Source organism: Ursus americanus, chromosome 17 (assembly GCF_024610735.1).
Source record: "Ursus americanus isolate L20-20 chromosome 17, mUrsAme1.1.p, whole genome shotgun sequence".
Taxonomy (NCBI): domain Eukaryota; kingdom Metazoa; phylum Chordata; class Mammalia; order Carnivora; family Ursidae; genus Ursus; species Ursus americanus.
The window spans coordinates 48,334,306-48,347,468 of NC_142143.1; the positions used below are offsets into that span (position 1 = coordinate 48,334,306).

The window sequence follows — 13,163 nt, forward strand, 5'->3', positions numbered from 1 at the left end:
CAAAAAACAAAACAAAAACCCAAGCAGCATGTGTGGAGCAAGAAGAGGGTTCCCTAATTAAAGATGAGGGCATCATGGGGGCACCTGGCTGACTTAGTCAGTAGAGCATGGAACTCTTGATCTCAGGGTTGTGGGTGCAAGCCCCACGTTGGGTGTAGAGATTACTTAAAAATAAAATCTTATAAAATCTTAAAAAAAAAAAAAAAAAAAGATGAGGGCATCATAGAAGGCTTCCTAGAAGAGTGGTTTCTGGAGCCCGAGCCAAGTTTAAAACTGTAAGTATTTCTAAAGAGAATTATTGGATGGCATATGCTGTACCAGGAAGGAAAAAGAAAATCACTGAATTTCAGTTGGAAAACAAGATAAAAGAATGAACTCTGAGGTTCTATTGTCTTCAAAAGATAAAGTCGCCAGTCAAGACAGAAGCCCCTGTGGCCCCCTGGATATAAACATGTGGGTTTAGTGGTGACTCTGCCACTGACCTATCGTGCAAATCTAGGCAAGTCACTGAGCAGTTTCAAACTTCTCATTAATAAATATCCTTTGAAGTCAATTTGAAATGCCTCCCAAAACAGACACTAAGTTTGGTTGCCTCTCTCTAGTCTGCTGTTTATAGGAGTACTGACCTTAAAATATCTCCAGTCTTTAGAACACTTCCCGGTCTCCAAATTAACATTCCAACAGGGGAACACTAAATATCAAATTTCAGCAAAGTGAAAGTTTAGGTTCCTACTTTTTCTATTAGTAAATTAATTGACTAACATTTACAGAGTATAGCATAACGTAGGTATAATGTACTATATCAGCTAATGATATTTAAACAACATACAATAGGCTTTTTAAAAAAATAAAATAAAACAGCTCCCTCTCAGGGGCACCTGGCTTGGTCAGAAGAGCATGTGACTCTTGATCTCAGGGCTGTGAGTTCGAGCCCCACATTGGGTGTAGAGATTACTAAGAAAAAAAAAACTTAAAAAAAAACCCCAGTTCCCTCTCCACTTGAATCTTTGGGATAAGACAGGACATAACTTTGGGATAAGACATGAAGAGAGAGGACACCCTTGTGGGCTCCTACAGTCAGGGAGGGGCATGAGGGTGTGACATTGTCACCAGTTAGACCCCGAGACCTGGCCTTTACTGCCCATCTGCTTGTACACTTTGTCTTATATTTTTCCCTAAGCTCTTCTTTCCAGCTTTCCCCTTAACTCAGAGACGTGAATCCCCCAAACCACCCCTCCAGGTGATGGCTTCTGCCCTCACAAGACCTCCTGCTGGCCCAGACCACCCAGATCATTTGAGCTAAACCTGACTTGAGCCTGCGCAGACGGACCATGGAGTGACCTCTGGAATGACCTACAATGACCTTTACGTCATTCTAATATGAACATTTCTGCCCGAAGAGGAGCCTCAGCCTCATTTACATAGCACACGAGATCGGCACATGCATGCGACCTTCTGCCTGCCTCTCCGTAGGATGACAGGGCTTCCCCAGCTAAATATGCATCCCAACCCCAAACAAGGGGAGCCCATTCACCCTCTCTCTGGGAGTCATGGCCTCAGAAGTCATTCTCCAGGATCTCCTCATTTGCTGCAAATGAAAGTTTTCTTTGTGGGGCAACTCAGCCTGGTGCCTGACTCACCAAGGCGTGGACTCCTGTTGGTTCGGTTACAACAGCAGCTCACTTTACGACAGAGGTGGATTGGGGCAAGGTTTAAGGGCTAAAAGAAGAGAAAAGAGTGTCAGATGAGGAACTGTTCCAGAAATGAAGGAAAGGGCCTGAGAGGGCAAAGAGGAGGCCGGTATGCTCAGAGCAGAGACTTCACGTTAGAGAAAAGGCGAACGAGCCCCATGGAGTCTCCCTGTTCCCTTCGTAGGAATGCACTTGACACATAGTAGACGTTCAGTACGTATTTGCTGAGCGACAGACAGAGGCCCTGAGTGTTAGCATACAAACTGGAACTCTTCTCTGAAAGCAAACAAGGCCAATGGAAGACTGCTGAGGAGGTAGCGTCAAGATGGAAGCTTCAGTTTGGGGAGGATCCATCTGGCGGCCACAGTAGCAGGAGCCTCACAACCAGTATTTGCACGTAGAGAGGTAAAAACATTTCATGGCTCACAATTCTCATAGTAGAAAAGGAATAGTTTACAACTGCTAAGGAGATCTGGACTTAACTTTTCAAGTCAGATTTCCCACATAATTCTATTCCCCACATTTAACTTTCTGAATGTCCCTTCTAAAAAGGGCAACAGGCTGTGATTCTGGGCCCTCTCATCCTGTCTGGAGGCATAACAAATGCCAAAAGAGCTGAGGCTTGAGTTTCCTAACTAAACAAAGAGTAAACTTCTCAACGACTAATTGTATTGTTAAACTTGAGCACTCTAAAGAAAAAGATAAATTAAGAAAAATACGCTGTAGTTAAGTATTGTTTAAAACATTGGTTTTTTTTTTTTTTTTTTGGAAGGCAAATCTTTTGTTTGAAAGGCATCTTGGCATAATAGGAGCCAAAAAATCCACCTGAAAAGTTCAGAGATTAGTTTATCTGAAGGCACTGATTGCTTAATAATCATTTAATGTTCAAAGTTCCTTTTAGGCTTTGTTTTGAGAGGGCAGAACTATCTAGGTAGTGCTAACCACTGGGGAATTCAACTGCAAGAATCACTCTCCGTATGCAAATACGTCTCTGAAGGGGTTTTTTAGAATAACGCAACACACCCCTGTTTGGAAACTGTATTTGCATATAACCACATGCCAAAACCCCTAGTAAATTAAGACTGCCTTCTTGCATGGTTTGTTTTGAGATAACATGATGGGAAAAGAAAAAGATGCTTCCGTTCTTTCTTAACAACATAATTAGGCATCTATCTATCTATTTTTAAAGATTTTATTTATTTATTTGAGAGAGAGACAGAGAAGCAGAGCACAAGCAGGGGGAGGGGCACAGGGAAAGGGAAAAGCAGACACCCCACTGAGCAGGGAGCCTGATGCAGAGCTCAGAGCAGAGCTCGATCCCTCCAGGATCATGACCTGAGCGGAAGGCACACGCTTAACCACTTAACTGACTGAGCCACCCAGATGCCCCAGGCCTTCTTTTATTTATTTATTTTTTTAATGATTTTTTATTATATTATGTTAGTCACCATACAGTACATCCCCGGTTTCCGATGTAAGGCTCGATGATTCATTAGTTGTGTATAACACCCAGTGCACCATGCAATAAGTGCCCTCCTTACTACCCATCACCGGCCTATCCCATTCCCCCACCCCCCTCCCCTCTGAAGTCCTCAGTTTGTTTCTCATAGTCCATAGTCTCTCATGTTTCATTCCCCCTTCTGATTACCCCCCCTTTCTTTATCCCTTTCTTCCCCTACCGATCTTCCTACTTCTTATGTTCCATAGATGAGAGAAATCATATGATAGTTGTCTTTCTCTGCTTGACTTATTTCACTTAGCATTATCTCCTCCAGTGCTGTCCATGTTGTAGCAAATGTTGAGAACTCGTTCTTTCTGATAGCTGAGTAATATTCCATTGTATATATGGGCCACATCTTCTTAATCCAGTCATCTGTTGAAGGGCATCTTGGCTCCTTCCACAATTTAGCTATTGTGGACATTGCTGCTATGAACATTGGGGTGCATATGGCCCTTCTCTTCACTACGTCTGTATCTTTGGGGTAAATACCCAGTAGTGCAATGGCTGGATCATAGGGTAGCTCAATTTTTAACTTTTTAAGGGACCTCCACACTGTTTTCCAGAGTGGCTGTACCAACTTGCATTCCCACCAACAATGTAGGAGGGATCCCCTTTCTCCACATCCTCTCCAACAATTGTTGTTTCTTGCCTTGTCTATTTTTGCCAGGCCTTCTTTTAAAAGAACAATCACCTGAAGATATTTTTAACTCCAAAAGAAGTCAAACAAAAGTCAAACATGTAAGTCAAACATGGCTCAACTCCTCTTACCAGACCATAGCATTAAACAAACACCCACTAGCCAATAAATTTTATGAGAAGTAATTCTTAGCCATACTTAAGCTTATGTTTACTTTTTACCCATACTTGAGCAGGACTTATATCCACTGCAGGGCTATGCATGCTTTTTCAGGTATCCTTCCATGGATCCTGCTCCTTCAATCCCAGATTCAGGTAAGCACTTAACATTAACTACCTCTCGGAAAAAATTTAAGAACAGTTCATCCTCAACACCAGCATTTCAGTCTGAAGCTCAGAAGCTGTGTGATTCCATACCCAGGTAATGATCAGTACTGTTTCCCCACACTTTCTTCACTAAACTTCTTTATATAATTTGTTTAGGCCTGTTACCTATACAACTTGGCCAAATCAAATGGAAAATCCCTACAAGCAGGGACCACAACTCGTATCTCTACAGCCCTTTGTTTAATATTCTGCCCCAAGAGGTTTTGGATGCTTAACAGACATCCGTTTGTTATTCATTCAACCACAGATACTTGTTGAATGCCTACTCTGTACTAGGTACTGTTTTAGATGCTAAAGGAGTGAGCAGGAAACAAGGCAAACAAAAAAATCTCCTGGCCCCCTGCAGCTTATTTCCAGATGAGCAAAAAACAAAGATACATAAAGTGTGTGAGTGATGATAAGTGATGTGGAGACAAAGAAAGCAGGAAAGGGGAATAAGGAGCATGGGGGTGTCAATTTTTAAAAGGTGGTCAGAGTGGATAATAGTTAAAAACACAAAGGAAGTGAGGAAGCAAGCCTCAGGGTTACCTGCAGGAAAAATGTTCCTTGTGTGTCCCAGGAGGCCAATGTAGCCGGAGTGGAGCAAACAAGAAGAAAGTGAGAAAAGCCATGTAGGACTTTGGGGTTTACTGTGAGATGGGAAGCTACTGAAGGGTTCTGAACAGGACAATGACACAATATCCTTTGCATGGAGACTTCAGCTCACTGGCCACTGTGCTTAAAAGTGACTCGAGGAGGGCAAGGGCTACCAGTAGCAGGGAGCCCAGTTAGGAGGCTGCTAAAATTATCCAGTGGGATCTGATGGTGGTTTAGACCAGGATGGTGGTGGCGGCAGTGGTAAGAAGAGGCCAGATTATTAGATAGAGCCTGAAGGCAGGGTCAACAACATAGACTGAGAGACAGGATGTGGTTTGTGAGAGAAAGCAAAAAGTCACAGAAGACTAATATTTTTGGCCTGAACAAATGAGGGATGGGGTTGCCCTTAGCCAAGATGGGGAAACACTTTCTCTGAGGGAAGCATTTCTGGGCTGTTAAGTTGGAGACATCTGTCAAGTAGGCAAATAGAAGAGATGGTGCTGATGTTGGAAAGAGAGACCCAGGCTAGCAACGTGGCAGTTATGAGCATGTAGATGGAACTGACAAGATAGTGGGTAGAGCCAGTAAACAGAAGGAAGAGGTCTGCGGACTAATCCCAGGGGTACTTGAGGAGGTCAGAGAGATAAAGAGGAACCTACAAGAAGAGAAGAAAATAAAGAGTGTAAGTTCTAGAAGTAGAGAAAGTGCTTCGAGGAGGAAGGAGTGATCAACTGTATCAAATAAGAGGAAACTGAGAACTGACCATTGGATTCAGCCTCTGTGACCCTAGATGAGAGGTACTTTAACAGAGCAGTGGGGGGTGAAAGCTTGATTGGAGCAGGTTCCAGGGAGAATGGAGGGCCTGGAATATAAATAGCCCTTTTACAGAATCTTAAAGGGAACAGAGAAATGGGGTGGTAACTTAGACTAAAAGTAAGATCTAGAGAGAAGACTGTAAGATGGGAGAAATTCCATGGTCGTCGAAAGAACACAGGCTGTACTCCACTTTCGGGGAGGGGAAGCATCACTCTTCACTCCTTAAGTGTGGGCTGCATGCAGAGAGGGGAAAAGCAAGAGTATCAGCGTAGAAAACCGACAGACGCTGTCTCAGCTCTGGTTAACATCAACAGTGCAAAGTCATGTCAACGGCGGGTCCCCCTCATGTGATGAAAATGGCGCTTCACCAAGGCAGTCTGCCTCTCAAAAATCCATAACCTCAGTCTAATCATGAGTAAAACATCAGTCAAATCTCAGTCAAGAGACATTCTACAAAATGGTAGACCAGTACTGACCAGTACTCCTCAAAACTATCAAGGTCATCAAAAACTAGAAAAGTCTGAGAAACTATTACAGCAAAGAGGAGCCTAAGGATACATGATGACTACATGTAATCCCCAGATGGGATCCTGGGAGAGAGAAGGGGTGGGGGCTAGGAAAAAATGAAGAAATCTGAATAAAATACAGACTTTAATAAAAATACAATGATATTGTAACAAATGTACCAGACTAACGTAAGATGTTAGTAACAGGGGAGCTGAGTGCAGAGTACATGCAAAAGATATAAAAGATGAGAATTTTTTGTGTAATCTTCTAAAGTTTTCTATAAATTTAAAACTGTTCTAAACAATAACGTCTATTTAAACATTCTTTTTTTTTTTTTAAGATTTTATTTATTTATTTGACAGGATAGAGACAGTCAGCGAGAGAGGGAACACAAGCAGGGGGAGTGGGAGAGGAAGAAGCAGGCTCCCAGAGGAGGAGCCTGATGTGGGGCTCGATCCGACAACGCCGGGATCACGCCCTGAGCCGAAGGCAGACGCTTAACCGCTGTGCAACCCAGGCGCCCCTATTTAAACATTCTTTTAAAAAAGGACATGGGCTCTGGAGTCTGACCATCTGATTAGAATACTAGTCTGTGCTTTACTAGACTGTGACTTGAATTAAGTTACTTAAATTCTCTGAGAGTCAGTTTCCCTATCTATAAAGTGGAAATAGGAAAAGTACCTACCTCACGGAATTTTTGTGATAAATGACATAATCCATGTGAAGTTCTTAGCACAGAGTGTCTGGCAAATAGTAAGCACTCGATAGATGGCAGCTATTATTATTATTATATTATTTTGATTCTTTATTGAATATTCAAAGACACATTTAATGTGACTTTATATTTAATTTGATTTAGGTGATTAATAATTTCTCTGATGATTTTATTTCCTTTTTGGAGAGGAATAAAATTGCATACAACCCATTAACAGACTACCTATAAAAGGATTTCTTTCTCAGCGTATCGTAAGTGTTGAAATGTGTCATGGGGTGACACATTTCCAAATGTGTCCAAATAATTTAATTCGAATACCACCCTACGGTAATGTAATGAAATGACTTGTCACCAGGGGCTCTGTGACCCCGTCTGTAAGGTAGTATAAGATAAATAACATTTTCCGTTTGGGCTCCTCCTTTCATTACAAAGCCATAAAATCATCATCAACCAGAGACTGTATTATCTTGTGATTTACTATTCCTATAACCATATGTGATAAAAGTGATTTGAAGAATAATATGTAGACTATGCTTAAAGATAAAAAACAACTACGGGGAGAAGTGAAAGAGTGTGGTTATTATTAAGATGCTACTCAAGAAGAGAATTGGCCTAAGCAATGGCTCCCAAACCAGGTGTGCATCAGGCTCAGCTCGGCAAACAAACAGAAAGATGCTGGACCCTTAAAGCAGACCTTCTGAATCAACAGCTGTGGGGGTGGGGCCTAGGTATTTGTATCTTTATTTTTTTAAAAAAGGTTATTTATTTGAGAGAGAGAGAACCTGAGTGGTGGGGGGTGGGTGATAAAGAGCAGAGGGAGAAGGAGAAGCAGGCTGCACATGAGCAGAGAACCTGATGTGGGGCTCGATCCCAGGACCCTGAGATCATGACCTGAGCCAAAGGCAGACGCTTAACCGATTGAGCCACCCAGGTGCCCTGGCATTTGTATGTTTAAAAGACTGCACAGATGATTCCAGTTTGCGAACGACTAGGCTGCCGTATGATCTACCTTTGTTGGAGCTGCCTTTGCAAATACAGTCTGATAGTCACCATCATCAGGAATCATACTCAGCTTGAGACAGTCTTACCTATCACTATTGCAGTTGTTTTCTACATGGAGTTTTGGACACTCTGTATCTTCAGGCTCTCTGCTGTCCTGAGCATAAAAGGAGCTGGATCCCTGATTCAGTCCTCCAGCACTCTCCCCTTCATTCTCTAAGGTCAATTTTCCCTCCCTGCACCACTTCCCGTCTTTCTCCTTTCACCGTGCTAGTAGGAAAACTCAGCATATTTAACATGGGCAGTTGCCCTCAACCACCCTGAACTGAGTCAGGCTTCCCTTCTGGCTGAGCCAATAATCCATGAAGCAGCTGCTCTGTTCTAGGTCTCCTTTCAGAGCTATGTAGTCTAGCTACGTGCACAGTAAATTATAGCTAGGGAATCGAGGAACAGACATTTTACATTCTTCCCTTGTGAAAGAATAGACAAAGGAATAATGGCCAGACTATACATGAAAATAGAAATGTAACCCACAACAGGCATCAACCAGTCCAGGATGCCAATCTACTAGATACAGTAACCAGTCCGGGAAGTCATACTAGCACCTGTAGCAGCTAGTCCCAGAAGCCAAACTATAATCCCTGTAGCAATCAGTCCCAAATAGTTAGGACTTAATGAACAACTGCCAGCTTCCCTGATTTCTTCAGGACCATCTGGAAAAAAACAAATATACACCCTCAACAGTTACGTGGAAATGCCCCCCTGCTAGTTAGCCTGTCCGTAGCTAACTGCCTCCAATAATGGCAGACCTGAAGCCTTCTCTTTTTTTCCACTCTAAAGCTTCTCCAGTCCTCGCTTGCCTTTGGGTCTCTGTCAAATGCAAGTGATGTGGCTGACTCCCTTGCTTTGAATAAATAGCCTTTGCTTGTTCTCATTGGGATGGTCTTCACTTATTTCTACAACTAGAAAAATGGGGCTGCATGTTTGAAATGGCTCACCGGCTTGTTCTTTCATGGCTGAAATGAATGTACTTTAGAGAGGCTAGGAGATGTAGCAGAAAGCAGAGCAGTCAGTACTTGTGAACTTAAGGAAGTCATTAATGTAGCGTGGCTGTGGGTAAGGGCACAGGCAGTGGATCCAAAGTGCCATGGTTCGAATCCTGGCTCTGCTACTCCTTAGCTTTGTCAATTTGGGCAAGTGTAACTTAACTAATATGTACCACGGTTTCCTCATCTGATAACATATTGGTGATAATAGCATCTGCCTCACAGGGCAACTGTTAAGTGCTGTATGAGACAATCCATGTAAAGTGTGAATGTCTGGATTTCAATGCCGAGAGAGAGAGAGAGAGAGAGAGAGAGAGAGAGAGAGAGGGAGAGGGAGAGGGAGAGAGAGAGAGAGAGTGCAGCAATACTGGGCTGGACTTCCTGAAAAGCAGCAGTGACATGGGACTGAGGACTAACTGCCCCTCTTAGATGGGGCATACGCTTTTCCATTTTCTGTCTTCATCCTGCTTTACTCATTTATGATAGCCACCTGGCCGCATTGACTACCTGTGGACTGAAATAAAGACATTCTTCTCTCAAGAACGTGGTGATTCTAGGAAACCAATGGGTGCTAAAACTGCCCACGTCCTCCATATCAAAAAGACCTGGTGTGGGAAGGATCTTATCCCTCAAATGAATACTCTATGTTTTCCAGAAGTCAAAGAGTCAAGTATTCTTTTCTGACATTTTTACGTAAGGGTTATACTTTAGAATTACAGAGCTTATAATATATAAACCATTATTTTTCACTTTTTTATTAAAATTCAATTAGTTAACACGAATGTATTATTGGCTTCTGAGGTGGAGGTCAGTGATTCATCAGTTGCATATAACACCTAGCGCTCATTATATCACATTCCCTCCTTAATGTCCATCACCCAGTTACCCCATGCCCCCACCTCCCTCCCCTCCAGCAATCCTGTTTGTCTCCTATGATTAAGACTATGGACTCTGGGAAACAAACTGAGGGCTTGGGGGGGGGGGGATTGAGACAGACTGGTGATGGGTAGTAAGGAGGGCACGTATCGCATGGTGCACTGGGTGTTATACGGAACTAATGAATCATCGAACTTTGCATCAGAAACCAGGGATGTACTGTATGGTGACTAACATAATATAATAAAAAAAAACATTAAAAAAAAAAAAGAGTTTCTTACGGTTTGTCTCCCTCTCTGATTTCATCTTGTTTTATTCTTTCCTCTCTTTCCCTATGATCCTCTGTTTTGTTTCTTAAATATACCTAGAAGCCCAATGCCACATTCCACAAAGTGTGACCATATTGTTCATCAACAACAAAACTTTTTCTCATAGGTCTTCTGCTATTCTTGCTTAAAAAAAAAACAAAGGCTATTTCAGAGAATTAAGGCTAAGTTGTTTTGAAATGATTGTGTTTATTTTCAACTAACATTAAATGTGTCGTCATGGAAGATCAAGTCTAACAAAAATGCCTGTACTTAACAAAACAAAGATTTTTTTCCCCTGAATTATTTCCGGTGATCACACTCAAGACTTCTAAAAGGCAGTTGCTCAACTACTCAATGACTGCTTAAAATGGTTTTAAAGCCAACTTTCTAGATTGAAATAAAAAGACATCATCTAGCTAAAACCTTCATGTCACAAATTGGATAAATAAGCAAGAAATACTTAATTAAGAAAACTGGAAGCTACATTAATGACAAATAGTATTTTACTTTAGCATTTCACCTGAAATTTAACTAAGATGGGCACTTGGAAGTGCACCGAAAACACCAAGGGATAAATTTAAAGGCATAAATATATTTTAATAAAAGAATTATATTCTAGGGTAATTTTGCAATAAGAAGACATCACATAGGCGTTCTGATTTAAAATATTCTGAACCAAGCAAGGCGGGAACAGTTGATAAAGATCTCATGGTTTCACAAGGGTAGCTACTTTCCCCAAGCCCCCGCTCGCTTAATCTTGCACAGGTACCCTGTCTTTGAAAGTGAACGGGGAGCTCTTTTGCGGGTCTCGGGGAGTATTTGTGTACTCCCCAAGACGAGAAAGGGGCAGCTTCCCCGTCGGAAGCGGCCAGAGACCGCAGGGCTGCCCGGGAGGCAGCGCGTCAGGTCGGACTGAGCATGCGCGCCGCGGCCCCCCCGCCCCGTCCGCCCCGTCCGCCCCGTCCGCCCCGTCCGCCCCGTCCGCCCCGTCCGCCCCGTCCGCCCCGTCCGCCCCGTCCGCCCGCCACCGCCTCCGCGGGCCGCACTCACCGAGGCCGCGCCAGCCCAGCTCGCCGTCGCAGCTGTCCAGGACCGCGCAGAGCTCGCCCAGCAGCGTGGGCGGCAGGTCGAACAGAAGCGTGTGCGGCGTGAGTGCGCCGCGGGCCCCGGAGCTCCCCGTCGCCGCCCAGGCCATGGCTCGGCTGCCGGAGACCGGGGGCCAGTCGGAGGAGGGATGCGGAGCCCGGGCCTCTCCGCGCCCGTGAGGTGCGATTTCACAACCGCGGAAATCCTGCTTCCACGACCGCGGCCAAAGCGGCAGAATTTGCCGAGCCCCACAAGGGGCGGTCCCCACATGACGCAGAGCGCTGCCCGGCAGCGATGTCCCTGCGGCCGCCCGGCCTGGCCGCGGGGTGTCTCTGCCTCTGCGCGGTCCTTCTCACGGGCTTTCAGTTTTGAACAGTCCTTTCGCTGCTCTGGGTTTGGGACGTGACTGGAGAAACATAGCAGAGAGCGAGAACTGGGGAAAGACCAGGAGGGCAGAACTAACGGAGGGGAGTCTACTGCCTCCTCTGCGTGCCCTGGCATGGGCTGTCTCCTGGCCTGGATGGACAGACGACCTGCCAATCCTGCTTTTAAAAATGCATTTTGTTTTGCCCTGCCAGGAAGCAACACGTGTTTATTGAGGAACAGTTGGAAAACCCAGAAAAACTGCAAGAAGAAAATAATCACTCAGCTGAAGACAATCATTTGGCACGTCTTCCAACTTTTACCGAAGTTGAACAGATAAATGTGCATATATGAAGGGATTGTTGGGAAAGACCAAAAAAAAAACAAAAAACAAAAAACAAACAAAAAAAAAACCAACAACAGGAAAACAAAAGAGAGAACAAAGCAGAAGAAAATTGTGTTCATTTTCTTCCTGAGGCTGCCCATTCTCTGGTTTTACTACATCCTTTTTTCTCCCTGGGTTTTTTGTTTTGTTTTGTTTTTAATTTTATTTATTTATTTGACAGAGAGAGACAGCCAGTGAGAGAGGGAACACAAGCAGGGGGAGTGGGAGAGGAAGAAGCAGGCTCATAGCGGAGGAGCCTGATGTGGGGCTCGATCCCATAACGCCGGGATCACGCCCTGAGCCGAAGGCAGACGCTTAACCGTTGTGCCACCCAGGCGCCCCTCTCCCTGGGCTTTTTTGATAAAACATTGTTCCACTACTTTTTCCTTCTTCAGAGTGTTTGACAGAGTCATTTGCTTTCAACATGGAGTTTAAGTAAAATTGACTGTTTTGAAATATTTTATCGTGTATGCTGTAATATCCCATCACCGGCATGATAAAAATACTACTGACAAAAAAAGGAGATGCTTTGAAAGTGGTGAGAAAAAAAAAAAAATCCCAACCTTAATGACTGTAGAGTGGACAATTGCCATCAACTGAAAAATAGCAACTCTAGTTGAGAGCTTTCAGATTTGTACTCTTTGGCAATGGTGCCCCCTAGAGACCAACATTTAATGAGACACTATCATTTTGTACCCCCGGTACTACCTGAATTTCCAAGCCGTTCTCAGCTAAAGTATACCACAAAATACACTTGAAAATGGATAAAGACAATACTTTTGGGGTAAATGTTTCTATCCCTTTGTTCAAGTAGCTAAAATTTCATTGTCGATCTGAACACGCTTAAGAAGCCCTATACCTCTGGGGTGTCTGGGTGGTGCAGTCGTTAAGCGTCTGCCTTCGGCTCAGGGCGTGATCCCAGTGTTCTGGGATCGAGCCCCACATTAGGCTTCTCTGCTGGGAGCCTGCTTCTTCCTCTCCCACTCCCCTCTGCTTGTGTTCCGTCTCTTGCCAGCTGTCTCTCTCTTTCAAATAAATAAAATCTTAAAAAAAAAAAGCCCTATATCTCTCAAAGGGACTACCTGAATAAACCAAGCAACAGAGGCCGGATACAAGTATTTGACAGCTATTGAGTTGAACTGGTAGAACAGGGGATCAAAACTTAAACTCTCCTACGCAGAGGAACCAGGAATCACTGTCACTGAGTGAAGCAGTCAACATGGCCCGCTTTTCCAGATCTTCTGATTTACAGAGAAGCAAGAATTTTATGT

General features: G+C 43.8%; 1 protein-coding gene across 1 annotated transcript in view; it reads right to left on the reverse strand.

The window, feature by feature from the left end:
* Positions 1–11,575, reverse strand: part of IRAK3 (interleukin 1 receptor associated kinase 3) — a 47,917-nt gene extending 36,342 nt beyond the window's left edge. Inside the window, exon 1 of the mRNA XM_045789646.2 lies at positions 11,109–11,575. Within this exon, the coding sequence (XP_045645602.1) occupies positions 11,109–11,253 (145 nt within the window). The 5' untranslated portion in view covers positions 11,254–11,575. The remainder of the gene's footprint in view (positions 1–11,108) is intronic.
* Between the last annotated feature and the right edge of the window lie 1,588 nt (positions 11,576–13,163).